Source organism: Canis lupus, chromosome 16 (genome assembly GCF_011100685.1).
Source record: "Canis lupus familiaris isolate Mischka breed German Shepherd chromosome 16, alternate assembly UU_Cfam_GSD_1.0, whole genome shotgun sequence".
Classification (NCBI taxonomy): domain Eukaryota; kingdom Metazoa; phylum Chordata; class Mammalia; order Carnivora; family Canidae; genus Canis; species Canis lupus.
Genome location: NC_049237.1, coordinates 41,825,151 through 41,852,164, shown reverse-complemented (window position 1 = coordinate 41,852,164; position 27,014 = coordinate 41,825,151). Strand labels below are relative to the sequence as shown.

General features: G+C 43.2%; 2 protein-coding genes across 8 annotated transcripts in view; one reads left to right on the top strand and one right to left on the bottom strand.

The window, feature by feature from the left end:
* The window catches only part of MTUS1 (microtubule associated scaffold protein 1), a 165,513-nt gene extending 156,164 nt beyond the window's left edge, over window positions 1-9,349 (top strand). For 5 of the 7 annotated variants that reach the window (XM_038560267.1, XM_038560266.1, XM_038560270.1 and 2 more), the window contains 5 exons: window positions 235-308; window positions 454-549; window positions 2,942-3,058; window positions 6,349-6,446; window positions 7,012-7,388. In XM_038560267.1, coding sequence (XP_038416195.1) covers window positions 235-308; window positions 454-549; window positions 2,942-3,058; window positions 6,349-6,446; window positions 7,012-7,225 — 599 coding nt within the window. In that variant the 3' untranslated portion in view covers window positions 7,226-7,388. Of the gene's footprint in view, window positions 1-234; window positions 309-453; window positions 550-2,941; window positions 3,059-6,348; window positions 6,447-7,011 lie in introns of all 7 variants that reach the window. The other 2 variants (XM_038560269.1, XM_038560268.1) reach the window with 2 other exon arrangements.
* A 615-nt stretch (window positions 9,350-9,964) lies between these two features.
* The window catches only part of PDGFRL (platelet derived growth factor receptor like), a 65,344-nt gene continuing 48,294 nt past the window's right edge, over window positions 9,965-27,014 (bottom strand). Inside the window, exons 3-6 of the mRNA XM_038560273.1 lie at window positions 20,587-20,738; window positions 15,900-16,193; window positions 11,811-11,950; window positions 9,965-10,442 (exon numbers count right to left, since the gene is read on the bottom strand). Coding sequence (XP_038416201.1) covers window positions 10,254-10,442; window positions 11,811-11,950; window positions 15,900-16,193; window positions 20,587-20,738 — 775 coding nt within the window. The 3' untranslated portion in view covers window positions 9,965-10,253. The remainder of the gene's footprint in view (window positions 10,443-11,810; window positions 11,951-15,899; window positions 16,194-20,586; window positions 20,739-27,014) is intronic.

Below are 27,014 nucleotides of genomic sequence, written 5' to 3'. Positions count from 1 at the left end.
TGTGGCCTCTGGGCCTCTGTGCTCTCCATCATAAAATGGAAGTATCTGTGTTCCTCCCATCATAGGCCTAATTGGAGAATAGCTAGCTTAATTCATTTAAAAGCATCTTACAAATATAAAGTAACATAGTCATACGGCCTCATAATCAACTCTTAGATCTACGTGCTTTAACAACTATTGAATACAATGATCTCATAGGATGTCATTGCCTCCAAAAAAATCCCTTCTTTCCAGAAATCAAGAAAAGCCATGAAATGGAAAAGAAATCACTTGAGGATATGCTTCACGAAAAGCAGGAATCGCTGGAGGTAGGTAAATCTTATTTACACCTGCTTCCCCAAAATACCCTCATTCCTGAGGTTTGTGTGGTTTGGGCAGTGTTTCTGTGTACATTTGCTATGTTTCTGGTCTCTGCCTGTTAACTTGTGCTCCACATTTCATTGTTTGTTTTAGAAACAAATCAATGATCTGAAGAGTGAAAATGATGCTTTAAATGAAAAGTTGAAATCAGAAGAACAAAAAAGACTATCAAGAGAGAAAGCAAATTTAGTAAGTTGTGTGTGCTTCTCCATCACTACTGAGTTTTCTTCTGTTCAGCTGCCTTGGAGGGTCAATTAAGTGTTCAGTAGCTAGAGAAATGATATGGGTTTGGGGTCCTTTTCATATTTTGCAGAATGACTTTTTTAAACTGGCTTCTTTGTTTACTGGTGTCTTTTTAGAAAGCCTCAGAACTGACATACAGATGAAGCTCAGTACATTGCAAGTGGCCTAAGCTGATAGCCACAGGAAAACAAGAAAACTGACAATGAGAGTTAGGGTATCATGGGAAAACTACACTTTTTTTTTTTTTAACTAACTGGTATATTGAGATATAATTGACATATCAGGACATTCATCTCTTTAGATGTGCAGTTCTGGATCACAAGCTGCGCATCAGTCACCTGTTATCTACTTTCAAAACATTTTGCCATCCCCAAAAGAAACCCTGTACCCCTTCCTCTCCACACTCCATGTCCTCCCTGCCCCCAGCTCTAGGGAACCACCAGTCTACTTTCTATCTCCATGGATTTGCCTATTCTAGACATTTCATACAAATAGAATCCTGCTCTGTGTGGCCTTTTTGTCTGGCTTCTTTCACTCAGCTTATGTTCTCTAGGTTGATACATATTGTAATATGTGTAGGCACTGTGTTCCTATTTATGTCTGAACGGTATGTCCTATGGATAATCCTCACTTTTGAAAAAGTACAAATTTATCTCATAAGCTCAACTTTCTCTTGCAACTTGTATCCTTACTCCCCCGCCCCCACCTTACTTTTGAGAAAAAAGAAATTCTTTTCTGTTTCTATCTCCACCACCATTTCCATTCCATATATTTGTGCACGGAACTGCAGAAGCAAAGTTATTTTGCCACTTAAAATCTGCCAGCTTGAAAAGTACGTCTATGTGGGTTCTGAGTGAAATCTTTTGCTGATGTCTTTGGAGGACACCCTCTAGACACTTGATTACAATTAGATTAGATGAGATCATCTCCAGTGAAACTTCAAAGCTATTTATTCTGGAAGATTCTTAGACAAAGCAGCGATTTAAAAAAAAAAAAATCTCTAGATTTACATGCAGGGTGTAAACCTTCAAGTGGTTCCAGAAGCAGATTTTAAAGAGCTTCCTGGAACTGCAGCAGCTTTTGAAAGTGAACGGAAACAGATTGAGGAAAGCAGGGTTACCTGATGCCTGACCTCTGTGGGAGCACATCTGAAGCAGGCACAGGCTGGCTGGGAAGTCGGCAGAGCTGCTGTGGGGACAGGGCTGTGAATGCCCCAATATTAGAAATGGATGGAGTGATTATTCTGTCCCCTTTTAACAAAAACAAGATGGGATTTGCTACCTCTGGGGAGGGCGGAACACCATATGTAAAAGGATGGCAGTACTTGAGACCTCTGAAATTTGGGAACGAGCCCTGGATTTGCAGGCTTGGGTGTTACGCCTGCTCTGGCACTTTCTGGCTCTGGCATGTTCCCAGATCTGGGCGTCTGAGTTGTGGAACTCACTATCTCCCATGAAGTGAGGGGTTTGAATAAGTAATCTGCGAGGACCCATTCCCTGATCTTCCTTAAGGATTGATCCGGAGCATTAACCACTGCCCAGCAGGATAGTTTGGATGATCAACACTATTGACACTTGTCTGAGAAAATCCCTATTAAACAGCTGATCAGTAGATCTGATGCTATCAATTTGTATGTTTTGAATGGTTCACTTGGATTTCCATAAATAAAACAAGGAGTCAGGATTGCACCCTGGTGGTGTGCTCCAAGAGGATGTCTCCCCTTATGTGGTGTTTATTTTGGACAGAATTTTCGCAGTGCATGTGCTCTATGCCGTATAGGGGTCAGGTCACAGAATAAAAAAGAAGTATAGGCCAGGCCAATATAGTCCCATCGTAATAAAAGTCCCAAAGACACAGGACATTATTGTCATTTTGTTGTTTTGCAGAGCACCCTATAAATGGACTGCCTTTTCATTCCTGATCAGTTACTGACTTTGTTGAGAGAGAACAATGATTCCCTTTTTCCCTCCAAACACCAGTAAAGGACTTGTAATAGCTTCATCTCTAGCCAAAGTTGTTTTGTATTGTGAGCAATGGGTTTTTTTCTCTTCCAGTAAAGTACTTGGTACGACCAATATTTTTCCATGTTAAGTTCTGATGAATGAGTGAAATGTTTGTTTTCAAAGATGAAATGTTTAATTTCATTCCTATAACCAAAGCCTTTGAGATTACGGTTCTTAACCCTTTTTTCCACTTCTTTCTCTGAAGCTGCTGTAAGAAAGTCTCTTGCTACTTGTTTGCCCAGTTTCTAAATCTAATCAAATACACTTTCTATTAAGAATTTAACAACATGTGTTAAGCAGTCAGTCAGAGCTGTGTTCTGTTGTGTCTGTTCCAGAAGAACCCTCAGCTCATGTATCTGGAGCAAGAGTTAGAAAGCCTGAAAGCCGTGCTGGAGATCAAGAATGAGAAACTACATCAACAGGACATCAAGTTAATGAAAATGGAGAAACTGGTATGTTTCTTTCAGAGTTTTACCCAATAGAACAATGTCTGTGGCATAGGAACTGAGCTCTGAACTAGAACTGTGGAGTCGTTTTAGCTGCTGCTTAAAGATACTTGGAAATGTGCAGACAGTAGAAGAGGTTACATTTTCTTCTGTGGGTTTGCTTGAGGCTTATCTGTTGCTGCCTTCTGGAACATTTTTTTCAAGGAACATAAAGCAGCATTTGGGTCCTTGGAAAAATCACAACAAACTAATTAGGCTTCTGTTTCAGGCATCTGTGAATCTTGACCCATCTAGGAAGAATTTTAAAATCATGTAAAAATCAGTACTTGAATATATCACCAACTCTAGGCTGGTGTCTTTATGCCCAAAGCAGTTGAATATGTAAGCTAACCACCTTAGGGCAATTCAACTTTCTTTCTAAATTCTTAATCTCTCTCGTGAAGTAGAATGTGATAGAAAAGTCGTGCTCTCAGAAAATTAATCTGGTTGGATAAATGCAAATGTTATGAAAAATATGAATGAAGCTGAGTTTGAGGCCCCTAGGCCAGAGCACTGATGTCAACCCATGACAAGTCTCCCCGGAAGTCCGTGCTCGCCCAGCCCTGGAACACAGATGCTGGTAGCCAGGAGTCTCACCAAGTGGACAGGGTTTGACAAGGCAGCCTCAGTGATCCCAGCCATTGCTGTACTTTGCTCTTGACTGTGCCAGCTGCCTCACGGTGCTTGTCCCTTGTCCTCTGTCCCCTAGTTATGAGTGATTCATTATTGAGTAACTGAGTGCCTCGTTCAAGCTCAAACCAGCTCTGGACAACAGGGAGTCTAGAGGCAACTCTTTGTTTACTTTTTTGTTTGTTCGGGTTTTGGTGTTTGGTTTGGGTCAGTTTTCTTCTAGAGACACCATTACCTCACTGTGGAGGGGAAGGTAAAGGTGAAGCCCCCATCTGGATATATGAGTGCTTTGAATTGCCAGGAAGTTTTGATTTTTTCTTTTAAAGGAAGGAAAGAAGAACTCTTAGGATTTATTAACATGCCTAATCTAGTGTAGACCCCAGTTCCTGCCAAAGGGCATCCTGTAACATCAAGCCTGATACCTCAGCTAACATGGCGCTCACTGGTGATACAGTTAACCTTGTTAATAATTTGTTGCCCCATATGCCATTCATGCATCCAAACTTTTTAAAATACCATATACATGAAGAACAGTCTCTGCTGTAAAATTATCAAGACATTATAATTTTTGTTGATCCATAAGTATTTTTGTTTCTTGCCATGTCCAAGAGGTTATCATGGTATTAGCATTGCATGCACATATGCAGAAGAATGAGTTGATTGATAAAGTAGTCACGGGTTTACCTGTTGTATCTATAGGTATACCTCAGTGAATGTTACTGTGGGCTCGGTTTCAGACCCCACAATGCCAGTATTGCAATAAAGTGAGTCAAATGCACTTTTGGTTTCCCAGTGCATATAAAAGTCTATTAAGTGTGCAATAGCTTTATATGTTAAAACAAACAAAAAAACCTCAGTGCACATACTTTAGATAAAAAATGCTATCTAAGCTTTCAGTGAGTTGTAATCAGTACTCACTGTAATCACAAGTCACCATAGCAAATGTAATAATACTGAAAACGTTTGAAATATTTCCAGAATTATCAAAATGTGTCAGAGACGTTGAAGAGAACAAATGTTATTGGAAAAATTGTGCCAGTAGACTTTCTTGACACAGGGTTGCCACAGATCTTCGATTTGTAAATAAATAAATAAATAAATAAATAAATAAATAAATAAATAAATAAATAAATAAATAAATAAATACAATATCTGCAAAGCACAAGGAAGTGAAATATGATAAAATGAAGTATGCTTGTATTTGTAAACTCTAAGCCTCTGTAGAAATAAGGCTCGTAGAAAGCAAGGAGGCTTTTTCAGCACAAAAATTTTGGTATGAAGACTAGCTTTGCCAGTGGTCAGCTGTGTGGCATCACCGGGGCTAGTCTCTTCTATAAAAAGAAGAATTGGATGAGATGATACTATCAGGCCAGTCCCTGCCCAGTCTCTCATTCCAAATCTCACCAGCTCATGTTTTATCTTGAATTCCTTTGTGATGACTGGGAGTTCCAAGGCTCCCTTTTTTTCTTACATTGTCTCATTTGGGGGAAATTTATTCCACCTGACAGGCTTGTCCCGAGCATTTTCTGGATCATAGGAAATGGTAAGAACACCAGGACTCCCAACCAAAAGTCATAATCAGAGCAGATGAGTCATATGAGTCATACGCTGTAGAGACAGGGATTAGAATTAATTCTGTCAGAGCTGTGATGTCACTACCAAAGCAAGTAATAACAGTTTACCTTTAGAAAGTCATGGGATGTAATCAACTCTTTGTCACGTTAAGCAATTAGATGTCTTCTGGGATTATAACTTTTAATCTCTCCCCTGATCAATTTGTTTTCCTTGAAAGCTTAGCCTGGGCAGGCCAGCAGGAGAACAAATGTCTCTTCACTGAACCGAAGAGGGAGGCTCTCTCTGATGCCCCTCTTCCCGGTTGGTGCTCTACAGAGCTTTGAGAATCAGCACTTTGTGCAGCCACCCCAAGGTAAAGGCTCCAGAGAACCTGGAAACCATGTGGAGGGCCACAGTAGACATTGCCAAGAACTGTTAACTGCTGGCCTGCTAGGAATTTTCTTCGAACATGGGAAATTTTTTTTCTCCCGAATTTACTGTAGGAAGCTGTAGTGCAGGCGAGCTGCTGTTCTCCTTTTACCACCTTGAAACTGAAAGAGGCGCACAGCCCCCAGTGCTGCCCAGGGCAGAGCACCGATTCTCAGGAGCGGATCTAAAACAATGTGACCCGGAACAAATCCGTTCCCCCTGGGTGTCTCAGTGGCCTGGCATACATATTTTTAAAAATCTGTCTCCAGGGATGCCTGGGTGCCTCAGTGGTAGAGCATCTGCCTTTGGCTCAGAGCATGATCCTGGGGTCCGGGGATCGAGTCCCGTATCCTGCTCCCTGCAGGGAGCCTGCTTCTCCCTCTGCCTATGTCTCTGCATCTCTTTGTGTCTCTCATGAATAAATAAAATCTTTAAAAAAAATAAAAAAATAATAAAAAATAATAAAAATCTATCCCTAGATGTTCTGTGTTGCTGCTTTAGATTCTTCTTGAATGCAGATACTTCAGTCTATTACTAAACCTGCCTTAATTAAATCTGCCCCAGTGCTCTGGGGTGAGGAATGTGCTGAAGGGGAGGGGCTTTATTTTTAACCTATAAACATTGGCATTCTCGTTTACACCAAGGTGGACAACAACACCGTGCTGGTTGACAAACTGAAGCGATTCCAGCAGGAGAATGAGGAATTAAAAGCTCGGATGGACAAGCATATGGCAATTTCAAGGTAAAAAAGAAAAAAACAAAAAACAAAACGGTCCTGCGTTTCCTGAGCTCCTCCCTTCCTTGAGTGACAAGTGTTGCTCTCTCAACCATGCTCCAGCAATGCGCCTCTGCAAGTGGGACTGAAGCATGTGGTTGGTTGAACAAGTGCTCACGGCCCCATGGAAAATTAGATGGGAACACTTTTGTGCATTTGCCACCACAGTGTGGGCCACTGCGGTCCCTGGCTTATTGATCCTGAGCGTGCTTTTGGGGAAGGAGCATCCCAAGTCCAAATAAGAAACAGCCCCAGACATAAGAGAGTCAGAAGACATGGAGAAAGGCTGTGGGAGGGTCACCCAGCCAACCATGACCCCCTCCCCAGCCTACCCCCCTACAAAGGTACTTTACCTTTGGCTCAGGCTCAGGTTCCTGGTGTGTGGCCAGCAGCCACACCCCCTTGCCCAGCAGTTCTGTGCAGGGCTCCCCTTTTGTTCCCAAGGGCTTGTTTCGGGGGCTCAAATTTTAAATGCTAAGCATTTTTTTTCAAGTGGTTTTTTTTGTTTTTGTTTTTGTTTTTTGTTTTCAAGGCAACTGTCCACCGAGCAGGCCGTTCTGCAGGAGTCTCTGGAGAAGGAGTCCAAAGTCAACAAGAGACTGTCCATGGAGAACGAGGAGCTGCTGTGGAAGCTGCATAATGGGGATCTGTGCAGCCCCAAGCGGTCCCCCACGTCTGCCGCTGTCCCCTTCCAGTCCCCAAGGAACTCCGGCTCCTTCCCCAGCCCCAGCATCTCACCCAGATGACGCTTTCTGGAAACCAGGAGACTGTCCGAAAGCATCTGTACAGTTCTGCGGGACTGACCCTCACCATGCTCACGGGAGCAAGAGCTACAGTGGTGGACGTGTGATGCCCACGCTGGGACTGGAGGGTCGCCACCCCCGAGGCTCCATAGGAGACTGGAATGCTGCAGGAAGACTTGCACCCAGCCCAAGAGCCTCCTCCCCAAAGATCTCCGAACGGATCTACATGGACACCGTTGCACAAAGCACTTAAAGAATGAGAGGGTCTTGTTCATTGCCTTTTTCACCTAAGCATAAGGGGAAAAAACTCTCAGGGGCCTGTTAAGATTTATAACCTTTATAATGTTCGTCACCACAGACACCTTCTTGTGATTTTTACTTTGGTCTGACTGGGGATGTATGAATGAAATGGATGCCCGGAGTGTCGTGTGTCTGACGCTGTCTCCTTTGCTGTGTACTCAAAGTCAAACGCGTATATCTGGGTATGTACTAATCAAATAATAGCGTACGCATTTCTGCAAAAGCCATAGAAGGAGGAGCAATAGTTGCTTGGATCAAGATTCTCTAGCACCAACTCAGCTCAAGCCCTTGACAGTGGGGAGCAGTAATGACAGGAAAGGCTTTGACTTGTCCGCGTCTACACAGTTCTGTATCCTTCTGGAGTAACTTGGCAGTGTTTTGGTGTTGAACCATGTCAATTGATGCTACTTAGATTTTTTTTCTGTAGATTTGTAACGTACCCATGTGAACCTAACGAGTCTACAATCTATTTTCTCAGGCTATGAGCAAATATAGAACCCTAACTTTTCTAAAAATCTGTATAAAGAAAAACGGCAGCACCAGTGGATTTGCTTCTGCCTTACTTTGATCTATGCCCACAGATTGAAACTATCTGCTCTCCCATCATCCTCATCCCCCCCCTTCCTCTTCTCCACACCTCCTCCCCCACCACCCCACCTCTCAGCAGAGCCACAAAGGCAAACCTTCTACCTCCTACCTACTTTTCTCTGGGACAAGGAATATGCTTTTCCAGAGCCAGCTCGTCATCAAAGTGCCAAAACCACTTTCCAAACAAACCAAGGCCTGGCTCTCATAGAACACATTTTGGGAAACCCTAGAGAGGATGAAGAATAAGTCATTAGCTATGGTAGGATTGCACGCTTACTGATGCGTAGCAACAGCCTGTTTCAGGCAGTGATGCAGTATTTAAAAAATAAAATAAAAAATTGGGGGGTGGTGGAGGAAGATAATGCTAAGTTTCCATGTACCCTTTGAGGAATCCTGCCATGAGAAAGTAGCAGAATAGTCAATGAATAGAAAATATGTAGTATACACAGCTCTGAGTTATATTTCAGTTTTTTTTCAGAACTTATTACCGAGTTATATTTCAGTTTCTTTTCAGAACGTATTACCTCCCCCAGTTCTAATAGTTTGGAGGGAAGTAGAAGGAAGAATTGTGGCTTTATCTCCTTCTCCCTGCAAGTCAGTATTTACTAACCTGTGTTGCTGAGGTCCAGTGGCTGTACAAGTGACCCCTATAGTGTAGTAACAGTCAGGATACTAGAGGTGGATATTTGAGTCCTCATTTACACACACACACTACATAGCGAACTGATATTCATGGTGCATGGTGGGATGCATGGTGGTTTTATTAGTGACTGTGTCTGAAGCCTTGAACCTCCAACAGCTTCTTATGTATATAACCTTCTATGTTTGCTTCTGATAAATGGGAATCTGGGTTCACTGCTGCCTCCTGGAATATCTCTCTGCCTGCCCTTCTGGGTTGTTTTCAATGCCATTAGCCAAAGTTGGGTTTGCCATCTCCTACACATGGGAAATCTTGTGCTGTTCCTTGCTGTCCTCCATACTGTTTAGGTGTCTAGGGGAAATCAATCTCACACAATTAGTACAAAATGTCTTCAGATAATGGGAGACAACAGGAGAGTAGATAGGAAACGAGACTGAGAACTTTAAGATTTTTTTCCAAACCAAATGTTTTTCACGTAGGATGCAAAATGTTGGCACGTCATAAAAATATGGATGTGTAAACTAGTTGTGCTCAGTTTGTAGTGATGGAAAATGTATTTTACTTTGATCAAATAAATAATGCTGGAATATTCAATATAAGAACCGCAACCTCTGACCTACTCCACCCTCCAAAGAACCCAATTTTTCACCCTTCTCAAGACCCAGGTGACCATTTGTTTCCCAGGAGCTTCCAATGCAATGACCAAATTGGTCACAGGCTGAAATCTGGCTCTGAGAGCCAGACTTACAGGTAAGTTTCTCTGAATTCTAAGCTGTGTGTATTGGAGAAATTTTGACTGATCTTAACAATTTTGCTGTATAAGGTAAGAAAATGGGAAGAGCTAAGCTCTAAATATTTTTGAAGATGGTAAAAAAGCCTAAATGAGGTTGAATCCTCCTTGATCTAGAAATCTATCTTGTATTGAAAATCTTTCAAAACACATACTCTAGAATGACCCATCTAGAGCTAGTACTTTGGAGTGCAGCAGCTTAAAAAAGCAAATTAAATTCATTTTTTTGATAACTTTATATGCAGCATGATACATAGTTGAACCATGTACTGTTCCATTTTTAGATCCTCATGTATTATGGTTGTGTTATCAAATAGTATCTTAAGTATTGACCCAGGCATGCTGCCAACAAGTCCTTCTGGGTGTACTTCCTAAACAAATACTTGGCTCATTTAATATTTTTTATAAAAACTTGCTCATTTAATAGAGTTTTAATTTTAAAATCAATGCTTTTTTATTATAAAAAAGTAGAAAATGCATGTACATAGGTAAGCAATCAGAATACATGCTTTCTGTCAGAGGAGTTAACACTTCTATTATTAGACCGAGTGACTTCCTTTTAGTTTGGATGTCTGGGTCTGACTCACAGGGCCGGGGGTGGGGTTTGGCACTTGACATCAGCCTCTGGCAAAGCATGAGTCAAAAGAACCCCAAAGCGGGTCATGTATATACGAATGAACTTTCCATCAATTCATTATACTTCATTTTCCAAGTCAGGAAAACTCAACAGTGGTGGCAACTGTAGTCTCCCCTTGGAGATTCTGAGCAGTGCAAATATAATATCCTACATCAGTGGTCTCCAAATCTTCGATTGTCATGACGCTCTGGGAGATTCTTGTGGTGTGCCCCAGGCCTCTATGGATCAGCCGCCAAGTGTCTTGAATTGTCACAGGCCTTTCATCCTGTTGAATGACACCCCCATGCGCTGAAGCACAAGCAACAAGCTGCTATAAACAGCTCCCATTCACCCTACACCGTTGGGTGTTCTTTTCAAAGTGTAAAATACGTACTTAGACTATTTGGTATGTGTAGCACAGGGGAGCTTTTATGCTGTATAAACATTATTCTGTTTGGCACGTTCTTTCTGCTCTTCAGTAAATGGCTACTTAATACAAAATTTATTCTTTTGGAACCCCAAGAATGTGGAACTGGTATTAGGCAAAAAAAAAAAAAAAAAAAAAAAAAAAAAGAAAAAGTTTCCACTGCTCTCCTCTTTACATTGCTCACTCACTGGTTCTTAGTCTCAGAATTTAAAGCCAAATGTGAATGAATAAGAGCTCCTAACTATTCAGATTTGGGGGAGGGAGAAGTAGAATTAGTCAAATATGCCAAAGGACTCCAGTGGGGAGAAAAGTTGTACCGAGGATAGGTAACATGATGCCCTTGATGACATAACTCCCTATTTCTAGAAAGTAAGATGGTCACTTTTAAGATGCTTCATCCAACTTTGGTAATAAGAATGTAGTGTGTTCTGGATTAGTTTAACATAACTGTAATATTACCAATGTTAATAAATACCCTTTCTGCTCATTAAAAAAAAAAAATCTGTTGAGCATCATTGATGTCTTTGAAGTGTGGCAACACTTCCTTTACCAGGAAACTACTTTTCTCTGGGGAGAGTTATTTTCCACCAATCATAGCCTGTAAGCCAGAAGTGTATTGGCTACTGAGTCTGTCTTGGGAGGCCAAATCTCTTCTGGCAATGAAGGAATTATTCCATGTTGGTAGCAAAGCTGTTTATTTTAGTGAGCAAAACAGGCACAGAGGCTAAATGGGTAGTTATCGCTCTTTGGAAAGTCTATTTTAAAATTATCTCTGGCCTCATAGCACCTTTTTGCCATGGCCTAGGCTTATATGCCCACTTGGTGGATGTCCTCACCACAGGGCACAGTTTGTATGGGGAGAGCACTCTGCTGGAAACTCATTGGCCTCCAATTGACCCAGCATTGGGGGTGGGGAAAGAGGGAGGCCCCATCCTTGCTTAAAGGTTATGAAGAAAACCAAAAAAAAAAAAAAAAAAAAAAAAAAAAGGTTATGAAGAAAACCTATAGAGAGAGTATGCTGAAGTGCCTAATGGAATCCACTTCTTCCCTGTCCTTTAAAAAAAAAAAAAAAAAATACTTTTAAATATACTGAAATCTCTTAGAAAACCAATAAGCCTGCACTTCTACCATAGTTCCACATATTTCTCACACTTCTTAAGTTCCTATCTCTTCATTTAGGGGTGAGGATGGGGGACAAAACTGTGAATGGAGAGAGCCCACCCTTACCTTCTGTCCTGGATAGATCCACCTGAATTCCACCTCCACATCAGGTTCCCCTAGGACAGTGCAGAGAACACTGAGGTCATCCCCACTTCTCACTTTGTTTGAGGATGCCAAGATGGTTGTTGATGGAGGGCCTCTGGGAACTGAAAGAAAGGAGACAGGGAAAGTGAGATGGAATCCATGAGTTTGTCTCTAACGGAAAAAAAATCTTGAGACCTGCTTAGTTCTTTGAACGGAACTGTAACATTTCTGCCTGCCTTCCAGCTTTCCCAGCCAGCTTCAGGCCTAGGCTATCCCACCACTTCTGGTTTCCTTGGATGCCACCTCTCTACCTTGATGGTCCAGGATGGGGTACTCATCCAGGACTCCTGGGCCCAGCCATTATATTTACACTAGGAGAGGAGGCTCAAAGTTCTGGCAATAAGAGGAATAAGAAACATGAGAAGAAAGTGTGTGGGGAAAGAGCAAGCAGACTATCAGAAAGGGGCAGTCTGGGAGGAGGGCAGCTGAAGGGGTGAAAAACAGACCAGTGTGGGGCTGCCCATCCTCAGAAGGAAGAGGAGAATGTCTGAATCTGAGGAAAAAGACGTTTGCAGGAGGGGCACAAATACTACATCTGTTCATAGTACCTTTACTTCACAGCACTGCAGAAACGTTTCTTCACTAGGGGTTCGTTCCCCCAGGACATTTTGATGGCAGCCTTGAGCAAGGCAATGGATTAGGAGCTGGGACTGTAGCAGTAAACAACATAGACGTGGTCTCTGAGCCCTTGGGAGCCTCTAGTCGTGGTCTGGGGAAGGCAGACACTGAGCAAGTAATTGTACAGTAAATGTAAAACTTGAGCTGTATTATGAATGATGGAGAAGCCCAGTATGTTCTAGAAGTTCAGAACAGTCTGAAAAGCAAGGAAGGCCTCCATGATTGGGAGAGCAGTGTTTGAACTAAAACCTGAAGGGTGAGCCTAACAGGTGTCCCTAACAGAGGGAGAAGCTAGGAGGTAGCCGCAGCCTGGGAATCACAGTGTGCAGAGCCTCCAAGGTGAGGAGGATGAAAGCCAGGTGGGCTGCAGGTCAGGGAGGAGGAGGAGTGCAGAGGCTGGTCCAGCAAGCACTTGAGTCCACGAGCAAGATTCTGACTAGAGGCCTGAGAAAAGCAGGAACCTACTAAATGGCTTTAATTTTAATTCTAATCAGCTGCAATGTGGAGGACAGAGAGAAATGGGGAAATCAATTGAAAATGTAGTTGTATTAGTCCCAGGAGCAGATGACGACAGTTTGAACTTTTTTTTCAGTAAGGATGGGGAGAAATAGGGCATGAAAAGTAAGATGTGAAAAGGATTTGATGGAAGAAGTGAAAAGGACTGGGAGGGAAGAGACAGGACTGTCAGGGTGACTCCCAGTTTTGGGCCAGCACATGGGTGACTAGTGCTATTGCTAAATCTGGGAAAACTGAAGAGCCAGGTCCTGGAGGAAGACTCAGTTCGAGGCAGGGCCCATGAAGCAACCAAGTGCAGATACCAGATTGGGGGTTGGACACCAGAAGCTGGCACTCCCAGAGCTGGGCCACACACACTCGGGAGCTACCGGTGAGCAGACATGAAGCAGAGTGTGGATATGGCCGAGGCTGGCCAGGAGGAGAACAGGCATGAGGAAGAAGAGTGTCTTGTGGACCTCCAACATTCACAAGCTGGGGAGAAGCAAAATGCTGACAAATGAGAATGTGAAAAGTCAGGGGAAAGGAAAACTTGAAGCCAGGGAAAAGGCATTTCACATAGGTGTCATGTAATCTAATAGGATGAAGACGGACACTTATCTACTGGATTTAATAGCCTGTGAGTTCCAAGGCCCTGAGCAAGAGCTGCTTTGGTGAGACACAGGGTTGAGAGATGAGGAGCGTGTAGGAGAGAAGGAAACACGGAGAATGGGGAGCACCCTCTCAGGGCATTTGGCTGTGATGGGATAAAGAGAAGACCTTAGTGGATGGCTGACGATGGTCAAGGAGGGTGTAGACTTACTTGGCGGTGGTGGCGTGTTGGGGGCCATTGCCTGCTAAATCCCATGGCTGAGAACGAGAGGCAATAAGGAGTCCACATTCTCATTTCGGAGAACCATTTGTTCTTGGGGCCACTCATGCCTCTTCAGGGCTGCTCAAGCAGCAGGATTGCACACACAGACCACCCACCTTGGTCAAAGAAGAGTTCTTGGGGAAAAGTACATGAAAAGGAACCATTTCTTCAACTCACCTACAGGGGCTGTGGGCAGGGGGTGCTTTCTGTCCTGGAAGTCAGGAGAGGGAACCCCAAAAGAATCAGTTGTTAAGGGGACAACATGTTATCCTGCAGTAGGAAACTCTGCTGGCTGCTCCTGTGCCACCGGGGCAGGGACAGGGGGCCTAGATTGTGTCTCTGCTGTAAGTTTCTCATTCTGACATGTTCCAGAGTTAGGGGAACAGAAGGACATAGAGATGTCAGGGGCTATATCCTTTCTGAGACCACACCACATCATGGACCAAAGAGTACATGTGAACAGCAGGGCCTTCAGCAGAGGACCCAAAAGGAGAATCGGGTTGAATCCGACACAGGCATATGCCCGACAGGGGCTGCTTAGGGGTGAATTCCTTATCCATGGCAAGATATTGGAGCCACCATCTGTCCCATTGGGTTCAAGGATAAGCCAGGTCAGTAAATACTACCAAGAGACAACTGCCTCTGGACTGCAGCCTCTCTCCTTCTAACCCCTCCACCACTACAACCCTCCCACCCCCCCCCCCCCCCCACCGACTCCGAGATGCTGGAGTCACCAGTACCGCCTGCATGCAGGTGAACAGAGCAGAAGCAGACTTCATGTCAAATGTAGGGTTAAAGATTTTAAATGAACAGTGTTAGAAACTGGAATGAGACTGTCTTACTAATCAAAGTGCCTGTTGAATGTCGAATTGAACTGAGATCATTAAGGGACCCACGTCCCTTAGGAAAGTGGGTTTCAATATGGCAGAGTTGAAGAAGAGGAGAAAGACGTATTTCATACATGAATGAACTCACTGAGTCAGAACTCACTAAAATCACTCAAAAAATAGTTCCATTTTTACCAGAGAGATTTGAGCATACTTCAGTTGTGTCAAGAAGTGGGAAATGAGGCCAACTGGAAGAGACTGAACTTACCCATCCATAGCATTTGCCAGTAGCTCTTGGCACGGGAAAGGCTAGAATCATGTTCTCCAGGGTAGTATTTCCATGGACAGTGGGAGGACAACAGATGGGCAAGGAGTTGAGGGCACTGACAGAAAGCATAGCAATGTCAAGGCCTGCACCCCAAGCTGGAAGGGCAGGAAGGGCAGGAGGGCACTGGGAAATGTGGGGAGGAGGGTAGAGGTGAGGACAGGCCCAGCGGAGTCACTGATGACTGAGCAACGATCTGAGCAGGGATGAGGCTGTGTGTGAATTGGACGTCTGACTCAGCGAGTGACTATCCAGTTAGAGCAGCTGTGGCTGAGGACAGGCTGAAGTTGCAGCTGAAGGAGGTGTTCCCGAGGTGGAAGGGATGAAGTGGTCAGTGAAGCAGGCGCGATGAACTCCAAGTGGATGTTGATGTCACCCAGAAAGTGAAGTGACAAGGAGGACAACGAGCGAACAAAGGCAGTGACTGGAAAGGAGACGAGAAAGGTGGTGAAGCCATGAGACTCAGAGTAGCAGAGGTTCCTAACAGAGGATGGGAGGGCGAGGGTGAGGAAGTGAGAATGAGCACAAGAAAAACTTGACCTTGAGTTGGGGAGGGATGGTGCCCTTAGGAGACCATGGATTTTGGTTACAACAAAGAGGATGCTCTCATCAGAGAGGATGTTCTAAGAGGTTGGAAATACTGGAGAATTGCTGATCCATCACACAGAGGTAGTACCAGAGTGAAGAGTGGATGAAGGGAGTTGAGGCATGTTGGGTCAGGTCACAGGCAATTCTAGAAATGGCGGTACAGCAGAGGAGCCTTTAAGAGCAGCATTCTGTGCCTCCTAATTTCCATCCACAGTTGGGAACAGCAGTACATGATACTGACCAGCCGGAAGAGACTAAAGTCTCCGTACTGGTAGGAGCAGGCTCACCTTCCACGTAGAGCAGCTGGTACTTGACTGAGATCTGAGACTTGCCCCCAGCCTCCGCCTTGCAGTAGAGCACCCCCTGGTGGTCGGAACGAGGTTGCAGATACACAAAGCCTCTCTTCACATCATAAACAATGTCTGTCCCATTGACTGGGATTTCCTTGGCTGGGAACTCCCTGTGGAGGGTGACTTTGGCTGACAGGACAGTCACCCGACAAGGAACCACAGCCTGCCTGTCCGGGTTCAGGTAGACAACATCAAAGTAACTGGGAGAAGGTACAAAGAGTTCTCCTTTCTCTGCAAAGGGAAAGATAGAGATTTATTTATTCTGGAGAAACAAGAGTACTTTAAGGATTTTTACATTCTTAGGGCACAAAAAGGGACATGCCAATATACTCCGATACTAAGTTTTTATGCATAGAAAAAGCTATTTTTTTAATGCTTCCCCCCCCGCCTTTTTTTTTTTTTTTTTTATAAAACAGATTTTACTTCCCATCTCCTTAAAGGAAACAAAGAGGTTTGAGATCAAGCCCGAATCAGGCCCATGAATTACCCCACTGAGGAAGCAGGGAAAGAGACTGATGTCTTTAGGAGGTTAAGAGAAATTTTAAAACTCTTGAACAATCTGCTGTGAGTCTGGAGACGTTAGCCCCAGAGCACATGCTCCGTAATGGCCCAGTGGGAATGGTTCCCAGCCCAGCAGAACCTCTGAGAGGCCCAGCCCAGCAAGAGTGCTGGTATCCTCATATGTCCTTACAACCCAGAGGACCTCATTTCCTGCCAAGGTCAGTGGAAAGAGAATCAAGTAAGGACAGCCAGTTCACTAGTCTCAGGTTCTGAGCTCTGCTTGTCTAACTCTAGGCTGGGGAATTCAGTCCATTTCTTATATCCTCCTGTTTGCTCTGAAATCACTCTCCCTGTACTTTAAATTCTGATGATGGCATTTGGTCTTACAGAAATGAGAGAAACAAGAACCGGCTTGCCCATACATTTATTCCTGAGGAGAGTCAAGGGACTGTGGGTTAGGGTTTTGTTTTTGGCATGGCACATTAAATCCTTTGTTTTCTGGATGATTCTGTGAGGGAATATTATAGTTCTTGCTAAGAGAAATCTTTGAACGTAATCATACTCCAACATTTATTAAGTTGTTCCCTGTTTTTCCCTCTCAATGTTCCTGAAACAAATAATTCTTCTTGGCTGTCTCCTCCACCAGCCCTCATTGTGTCAGTTATATGATATTTTAGGTTGGGGACAGAATTCCTAGACACAACATCAAATGTCTTCATGGATCAAGAGTTCTTTGGCTATGAGTGCCAAGTTCAATGACAGGGAAGTCTTTCCCTGGCTCTGAGATGGAGAAGGAATTGAAATAGGTCATGGCTCAGTGAATCTCCATCTTTGTAAGGCTCTATATCACACTGAGTGATTTGTGCCACTTTCATGATAAATTGGCTGAAAGTTAAGGGGCACTTTGGTCAATGTTGTATCTAAAACCCATGTGTTCACACAGAGTAAGTCTATATCCTTGGATGTATCACCATAATCTCTGTGCTTCTACATCCCATTTGCACAGAGAAGAATCTGGAGTAGTAAAGATAGCTTTTGAGCAAAAGCACTTGTGGAATTTCTGACTGTGAGATTTAGAAGCGACATTTATTTTAAGGTTTTATAGAGGGAACTGAACCAGTAAACAAAGCCAGGAAAATAAGTGAATAATCCGAATTCCAGAATATAAAAATATGATCTTGTACTATAAAACAGTCTTTGATTAAGGAGGGCACATATGATGTGATGAGCACTGGGTGTTATACTATATACTGGCAAATTGAATTTAAATACAGAAAAAAAATATCTGAAAGAAGTAACCACACCAGTTGCTTTAACAGAAAAAAAGACATATTTGTAATTAGCAGATTCCATCAACCACCAACAAAAACTTTGCTGAAGTTCATCTAAAAAGTTTTAGATGACATATGACCCCTGCAAACATTTGCAGCTACTCAAGTAGATGGCAAGCATTACTTTAAGAAAACTAAACACATGGAAATTCAGATATTCAAAAGAAAAACTACATAGGCTATAAATTCAAATCCAGATTTCAACAAACTCCATATTTAGTAAAGTGCGCATTAATGTGGTTTTAGTACATATGATAATTGGTGCCCAAGGCTTTGCCGGGAGAAAGCCCTCCTGTTGGTAATGTTCTCACCTCCACCAGGGTGGTAGTTACATGCGTATACTCATTTGAGGATAATTTATTGAGCTGTATACTTATATTTTGTGTAGCTTTCTTTATATATACTTCAATAAGAGCTTAGAGAGAAAGAAAAATAACCCTGAGAGCCTCCCACCCCAGATAAAGATTAAATAGAACATGTGGCAGTCGCTTAATCAAAAATTGTGCAAATCAACAACAGTCAAAAAGAGGCTTCATAGTGTTTGCAATCAAACTCTGGGAAACACACAAACATAATGAATGCCAGACATTTCTCTATGTGGGTAGCGGGGCAGCATATGTTCTGAAAGAATCAGAGCCAGCAGCGGGAAGCTCAGCTTCCAGAATAGCTCATCTTGGTTTCACAAACCCACCCATGCCTGAAAAGATAAATGCTAAACCCTATACTGAAAATCTAATTGGTCTCTTGGCTTGGTGTGGAGAAAAGAGAAAATGATATAACTCAAAGGTCATGTCCCTTTTTCATCCAGGTTTCTTTAAAGTTGAAGTAAATATTTTAGCCTTCCTGGGATTCACTAAAGAGCTTGCCATAAATTAAGAATGAGGACCTGGCTCTGAAACTCAGACAGCCCTTAACCCTAGTGGGATGTTCAGCTCAAGGGGTGGGGGAGGGCCTTTAGTTCAAAATCTCAATTCAAAACCCAATATTTTAGGAAGATGTGCTAGTGCTAATCATGGCAGGGAATCTTCATTCTGCAATTTGAGATATGGCATCAGTCCTTGTCCAGGATAACAGGCTCTAAGGGCACATGGGCATTTCTGTGCAGCACATTCCAGAACGAGGCTCACAAGGGATTACCTATGAACAACTGTTAGCAATTCTCCTGACAACACCACTTATGCTAGCTAGTGTCCTTCTGCCTGTCTATCTACCTATCACTTTGTCCTAGAAATGGATCAGGGCAGCAAGAGCATTAGATCCCAGGTCAGGAAAATAAGGGTTGACTCTTTCTCCCCACTACTGACATGGAACACTGAACGAGTCACCTTGCCCTTTCAAGTCTTGGTGTGAGCATCATAATTTCTAAAATAGAGACAGTAAAGTAACTTCTACTTATTTCCTGGGGTGTGGTGATAACGGAATGAGATACATGTGACTCCCAAATCGCAGAGCGCTCTGCTAATGCATCTTCTTGCTAGAGAGGAGCTATGTGGGAGGAAAGGGGACACACATGAGATCCTGCTAAAGTATTCACTAATGGCCAGGTCTTAAGATCATTTGGGTCACAGCGGCTATGTCAGTGGAGGTCTGAAAGGTGGAAGGATTCAGGATGTAGACAAAGCCCATAAAAGAAAGCCTTCTGGCTTCATCCAAAGTACTAAGGACAACAGTAGCACCAGAGGGTGGCATTTGTAGGATTCTGGAAAGCTGTTCCTTACCTCTGAACCTGTTGGAGAACATTGTGCCCCAAACGTCATTGTGTAGACAGCTCTGCAGAGAAAGGAGACTGGCAAGCTATTTAGCAATGCCTCTTTCTCCAAAAGCAAATTTTACCTGGCAGAAACACACCCAAGGCTGCCCAAGAAGAGGTTTCCCTCTGACCTGTGCATTTTTAGGGACCTCACTTGGCACAGGGATGGGGCTGGAGCCACTAGGGCCACAACCTTTGGGAATCTTGCCCCCAAATTTCCACTCACAGTATTCCTAGGAACAAATGTGAGGAGGCCTTTGACTGAGCATCCTATGACTATGGAGCTCTAGAAAGGTCATCATAGGTCCTGAGAGCACAGTGACTAAGAGTCTGCAGCCATGCTGTCCAATAGAGATTTGTGTGATGATGGGCATGTTCTCTGTCTGCAGTGGCCAGGAGGAGCCACCAGCCACATGTGGCCATGGAGCACTCCAAACAAGGTGAATGCCACTCAGAAATTGAGTTTTAAATTGTTTGATTTTAAGTAATTTCCATATAAATCTAAGTAGTCACACATGGGGGCGACTGGGTGGCTCAGGCGGTTAAGCAGCCGACTCTTGATTTTCGCTCAAGCTGTGATCTCAGGATCATGAGATCAAGTGCTGAGCATGGAGCCTGCTTAAGATCCCGTCTCTCCCTCTGGTCTTCTACCCCTCTGGCTTGCACACATTCATTCTCTCTCTCTCTCTCTCTCAAAAATAAATGAATAATAAATAGTCACACATGTTTAGAGGCTGCCGTATTGGACAATGCAGGCACAGACTCTGGAATCAGACTGGGTTCAAATCCTGGTACTGTCACTTACCCATATGACCTCAAGGAAGTATTTAATCTCTCTAAACCCCCTCTTCCCGTGGAAGCAATGGAAATGCTGTTAGTACTTACCCTGGAGGGTTGGTGTGAGACTTGCATGAAATGATGGACATAAATCCACAGAGCCCAGCAAACAGGGAGTGTTCTCAATATCTCATCATTAGATACTCAGAAACTCTGGCCCAGTCCAGAATTCTGAAGAATCCCACCAATACACCAAAGAGTTTACCTGTGAAGAAGATGTAGGTGGAGCCTGTTTTGGTCTCGTCTTTCCTGCAGATGTACCCGTGACAGAGCTGCCCCCAACAGCTGAACTCGCCCGTGTCGGCCGCCGTGGAGTTGACAAGGGTCAGCTGGCCATAGCGCTCGTGCTGCTTCACGCTGTCAATAAAAGCAAAGCCAGCTCACCTGGGCTGGGGCCTTGCAGCCCCCACTCTCCGCGACACTGTTCCCATACGTAAATCCCTGGTGGCCCAGGCAGCGTGCCCTCTCAGAGGGCACAAACTATGAAAAGCAGACTTGGGGGAAACGTGTTTGTAGGGGTAGGGTGGTAGTCAGAGAAGCTTCTAAAAAGAAGAAATGACAATTATGTTTACAACTAGAGGAAATTCTGGAGTTTAAGTAAAATTACTGGTACATTAGCCACACACCCAGAGAAACTAAAAAGACTAAAAGAGCTCTGGGCAGGTGTTGCTTCTCAGGAGTTGGTTTAAACAGCAGTCAACATGAATGAAAGCACACACCATTATCCAGTATGCAAGATCTCTGGGATCAACAAGCATAAATCTCTGAATATGAGCTTGGAATCTCTGAGATGCCACATTATTATAATAAAAATTAAAACTTCCCTTTGGAAGTTTGGGGGGGAAAATGCTTGGTTGCTAAGATCCTGAGCCCCAGTGATGCAGCCCGCCTCTGACACAGTATTTAGAACTTTGGGGCATTTAACTTTTCCTCTAGCCTCACACACTATTATTTCTACTTTAATTTTTTTCATTTTGTCCCTTGTATTTTTATCCTGTTGCATGTGAATATGTTTGCAAACTGCTTCAGTTCCTTCTGAAATGAGGAGAGACATAAATGTTAACATTGAACACTTTTATTAGCTGATCATAATGGTAATTAATTATATGATATTGTGACAGGAGCCCAGATGTTTCATCAATGGAACAGATGTTCCCCTGCGGCTTATGAGCCTCTGCATGTAGGGATGCCAAAAGAAATGGTTTTAATCTGAGGATGCATCTCAAATATCTAAATGGCTCACCCCTCTGAGGTCCATATGCTTTTGTGATGTAGTTGAGATTCTCCTGTTTGTATTTTGCAGCAACGTCAGTGTGGTCACCATGTTAAATTTAGCACACAACAAAACGTCAGGTTGGTCCTAAATGCAGCCCTGTTCTGGTTCACCACTGAATGGCTGCTTTGCCCACCAGTTCTGCCAAGAGGTGCCTCTGTACTCCCACTCCATCAACTGCCTCCTTTCAACCGAACGGAAATCTCTCCTCCTTCAGGAAGCTTTTAATTAGAATCAACTCTGGATTTCTCCTAGTGATGTAATTAGCTCCCTTGCTCTCTCATGGGTGCCTCAGACACCCATGGCTTCCTGTTATTACAATGGATGGTAAAAACTTCTGAGGGCTGGGACTGTGCCATATTTGCTTTATATTCCCTAAGCAATAAATCTGTGCAGAGCACACTGTAAAGATTCCCTAGAAATGAGGGCATTGAAATTGAATTGAACCACAGGGTTAGAACTGGAAAGACTCTTAAAAAGAAGGCATCCTGGGCAGCCCGGGTGGCTCAGTGGTTTAGCACTGCCTTCAGCCCAGGGCCTGATCCTGGAGACCCGGGATCGAGTCCTACATCAGGCTCCCTGCATGGAGCCTGCTTCTCCCTCTGCCTGTGTCTCTGCCTCTCTCTCTCTCTCTCTCTGTATCTCTCATGAATAAATAAATAAAATCTTTAAAAAAAAAAAAAAGGCATCCATTCAGTGATATATGGAAAAAAGAAAGTACTGGAGAGCTGGGTGAAGAAACTGGATGAAGAAACTGAGCCTCAGAGAGAAGTGACTTTCTTGAGACCCACAACTGGAGGACACTAAGTAAAAAACTTGAATCAATTAAGTATGTACTGAATAGCCACTCATTAGATAAGCAAATGCATATAAAGCACTGCATGCCACACCAGGTTCATTGTATTGTTCTGATTATAGCTTAATTACATATAATTGCAGACTAGTAGTAACTATTGTGACTACCAGATGTAGTCAATGACAAATAATACACACCCAACACTGGAGATAATTAGCACAGCAAATAAGAGTAGATCTCAAAGATACTACAATCCAGGCAAGGGGTTAAGACTAATATACATGAAAGGATCAGGGAATGACAAAAGGGGAATTCACAACAAGAACAATAGGAATTCTGAAAAGGGATTCATCCCCGTGGGTTGAAGAGGCTGAAGGCAGCTTTGAGGAGGAGGTGAGACAAACTGGCCTTTTAAAGGCCGGGGGTGGAGTGGCAGGGAAATGAGCTCACTTGCTCAGGAAATTACAGCACCAGCAGGGCTGGGATGGACCTGGTCTGCTCATTTTACCTCAATGCCATGGCCTGAGTGCCTGGTGGGTGGAAGGCACTCAATACTGATTTGGGGATTTAATATATTATCACAGAGGAGATGGTGGGAGGGGGTTGGGAGTCACCAGGCATCTGCTTGAGAACAGGCAGCAGAGATCCTCAGATTTGGAGGTGTTAAGTGGTGGCCCACATTAGCCAGGGCAAGAGTGAGGAGAACACACGTGGGAGAGGCAGGAGGAAGAGGGGGAGGTAGGACTGAGAGCCTGTCACTGTGATGAACAGCAAGGGAAGTGCTGGGGCCAGTCTGGGTGTTGGCAGAGGAATGGAAGCAAATTCAAGGCATTTTTTCTTGGGAGACATTTATGACAGACCAGGTATAAGAGGTGGAAGAAAGAGATATATTAGTCATGACCACTTAATTTGTATTTCTATGTGTCGGCAAGAATGGAGTTTTAACCAACTGAGATGGAATCATTGAGAAGAGAAAGGAGATTAGGGGGCAAAATAATAGATCAGCCACTGGAGATTTTGAATTTGTGATGAATTTGGGTCACTGAAGTGTGGATATCAGTTGATGTGACAGTTGGAAACACAAGCCGGGACACAGAAAAGATGAAACAGTACTAGATTTGTATTTGGGGGAGTCATCTCCAGAGTAAAAAGTGAAGCTAAAAGAATGAACTCAACAAGAGAAAACATAGAAAAGAAATAGAAGATTGAGGACAAATCTACAGCCAAAATGGGGGCCCAACAGGAAAAGGAAATGTAGATAGAAGAGAGAAGAAGCAAGAAAGTATCTTCAAGGATAAGGGTCAAGAAATGGATGCTTGAGCTATATGTTGGCAAATTGAATCCCAATAAAAAATTTTTTTAAAAAGGAAAGATGGATGCTTGAAAGCTTCATATGCCTTTAAGAGAGATTCATGAACACACACACACACACACACACACACACACACACACACTTCATTTGGCAGAATGATAGTTTCTGGCAATGACCAAAAGGGTATTTTCATTTGGGAGGATAGTGCTGGCATTCAGCAGATAAAAAATGGAAAGGTAGAGAGAAAACAGAGGTGGTTATCTTCCTAGGTGGACCAAAATATCTGACCACACTCCCTGTAGAGCTCAGAACTGGGGTATAAAATCAGTATTTTGTTGATAAATGTTGAGCACCTTCTACAGACCCAACACTTGCTAGCACTGTAGTGATAGAAAGTAGAAGATGCCATTCCTACTAGGAAAGTAATTGGGCACATAAAAATTTAGCACTTGGGAATAACCCTAGCATCATGAAATCTACATGTTGTATCTTTAGCAGGATTGGGGGTGGAAGGAAGGAAATCCGCTGGAAAACATTTCTGGATTTTTCCACCCCCTCTTGTATGCAAACAATATAAAACAGGAAACAAATTATTTAGCAGGATTACAGTTTAAATGCCTGGATTTAAAATGTCCATTTCTTTTAATGGTCTCACATAGTCCAAGCAGGAGGCTACCCAAAGGGGTGGACTATGACCTAAGGACTCTGGGGACAGAGTCTGCACACTGAAATGGAGACTAGAATTCACAGAGCCCTGCAAAGAACTGGGAGACACTTCATATAAAGACTTTCCCCTTCTCTTATAACCATTTAACAAATCCCCAGGAATGGAACAGTGGATGGTGTAAAGTTTGAGTGGAGAAAAAGAGGTGCCATGACAAAGTATCCCCCCAAATTATATTTAAGATAAACAGAATTTGCACTAATTAGAGGCAGCTCTGAACATCCCAGCACACCTCTGCTAGGTCTTTCTCTTCCAGACCTGGCCCAATGAGCTCAGTGATGGGCAAGTCCAAGTTTCAAAGAGTATTTAAAATTTAAGGGCAGGGGGATCCCTGGGTGGCGCAGTGGTTTGGCGCCTGCCTTGGCCCAGGGCGCGATCCTGGAGACCCGGGATCGAATCCCACATCGGGCTCCCGGTGCATGGAGCCTGCTTCTCCCTCTGCCTGTGTCTCTGCCTCTCTCTCTCTCACTGTGTGCCTATCATAAATAAATAAAAAAAAAAATTTAAAAAAAAAATAAAAAAAATAATAAAATTTAAGGGTATTTAATATTTAGGACTGTGGGGGTACCTGGTTGACTCAGTCACCCAGCATCTGTCTTTGGCTCAGGTCATATCTCCGGGTCCTGGGATTGAGCCTTGTGTTGGGCACCCTGCTGGTGGAGAGTCTGCTTCTCCCTCTGCCCCTCCCCCTGCTCTCTCTCTCAAATAAATAAAATCTTTTAATAAAATAAAAAATAAAATATAGGGCTGTGTATGTGCATCCACACATGAGTATACATGTGGCCTTTACAAACAGTCTGTTCCTATTAATAGAGGCTTGAAGCTTCTAGCATGTTGCCCAGCCTACTCTTTTCTGGAGGGGTAAGAAGGCTATGTCATGGGATAGAAAAGGAGGTTGATAACTCTCAAAGTTAGGGACCACTGTGGATCTCACCTGGCCAGTGACCAGGTAATGATGGTGGGGTCCATGTTCTAACCTTTCCCTAAGACTCTATAAGCCAAGGGCAGTAGGTAAGCTCTGGATTACAAAATAATTATCAGTCCCATAAATACTTAATGAGTGCAAATTAAATGAGAGATTCCAAAGTAGACAGTAAGGGACACAATGTTATCTAAATAGCTTCTTCCTTTCAAGTTTCCCATATACAAAATGCCATGGAAGTCCAAGAAGGGAAACCAGGAAAAGCTTCTGGGCTGAGAAAGTCTTGAGAGAAAAGAAAGATTTCAACATATAGAGTAGGAGGGCATGCATTCCAAGTTAAGGAGATCCCCTGAAAAGAAACAAAAGGTACTTTTTCGTATGATAAAGAAATAGTTGACTGGAACATAGGTGGACAGAGGTCTATGGTGACAGGCAGCAGTCACCTGAGGCTTAAGATCATAGACTCTGGAGCCAGATTGATGGGATTTAAAGCCTAGCTCCACCAGTACCTTCAGACTCCTTAGCTAGAGCTCCTGCCTTTCACAGGCTGACCACACCTACTTCTTCAGACTTGAATTAACAATAGATAACATTTAGGAGTGTGGGACATTGCACTAAGCCCTTTGAATAAGTTCAGGACTTAGAACAGTGCCTGACACAGAGTAAGAGCTTAATATATTTTGGATATTGCTAATTATTATGGTCCTTTAGTTCTCATGACCAATTAGGATGGAGGCGTTATTTTTCCTCTTTTACTGATGAGGACATTGAAACTTAGAGAAGTATCCTGTCCACTGTTTTCAAAGTGGGAACAGTAGAGCTTCTAATCTTAGTGTTATGAAGACTCAGCTTAAAATGTTTGTAAATGAAAAGGGCATGGGTTTCTATCATACTGAAATGAAGCAACCTAAAGGAATTTTGACTGAGGGATGGTGCCTCTAACTAGCTTGCAAATCCTATTGAATATGGACACACACCTCAAACAAAAACATAAAAGATCTGATTAAATTACCTGAGTAATATTCTATCCTATTTTCTATTTAAATGGCCAATTAACAGTTCAGTGAGTAATTGAAGGGAACAAGAGCAGGAAAACAACTAGTCATTAAATATCTACTGTATAGGGATGAATGGGTGGCTCAGTGGTTGAGCACCCACCTTCAGCTCAGGTCATGATCCCAGGGTCCTAGGATGAGTCCCATATCGGACTCCCTGAGGGAAGCCTGCTTCTCCCTCTGCCTGTCTCTGCCTCTGTCTCTCATGAATAAATAAATAAAATCTAAAAAAAAAATCTACTGTATAATGGACAGTACCTAAGGCACACATTACTTTTTCTCAATCCCATGAGATGGAGATGATCAAACTAATAATAATACATAGGTAGTGCTTAGTAGTGTTAAGCCCTGGTTTAAGCATTTTATAGATTTTGACTAATTTCATCCTCATAAAAGCTTTGTGAAGTAGGTGCTATTATCTGCCCCAAGTTATAGGTGAGCAAATTGAGGCCAAAGAGGCTAGGTAGCTTTCCCGAGTTAAGTGTTAGAACCACAGAAGAAGAATTAGAAGGTTAGTTTGAATAACGTTCCCAGGGCCACTCAACTATATG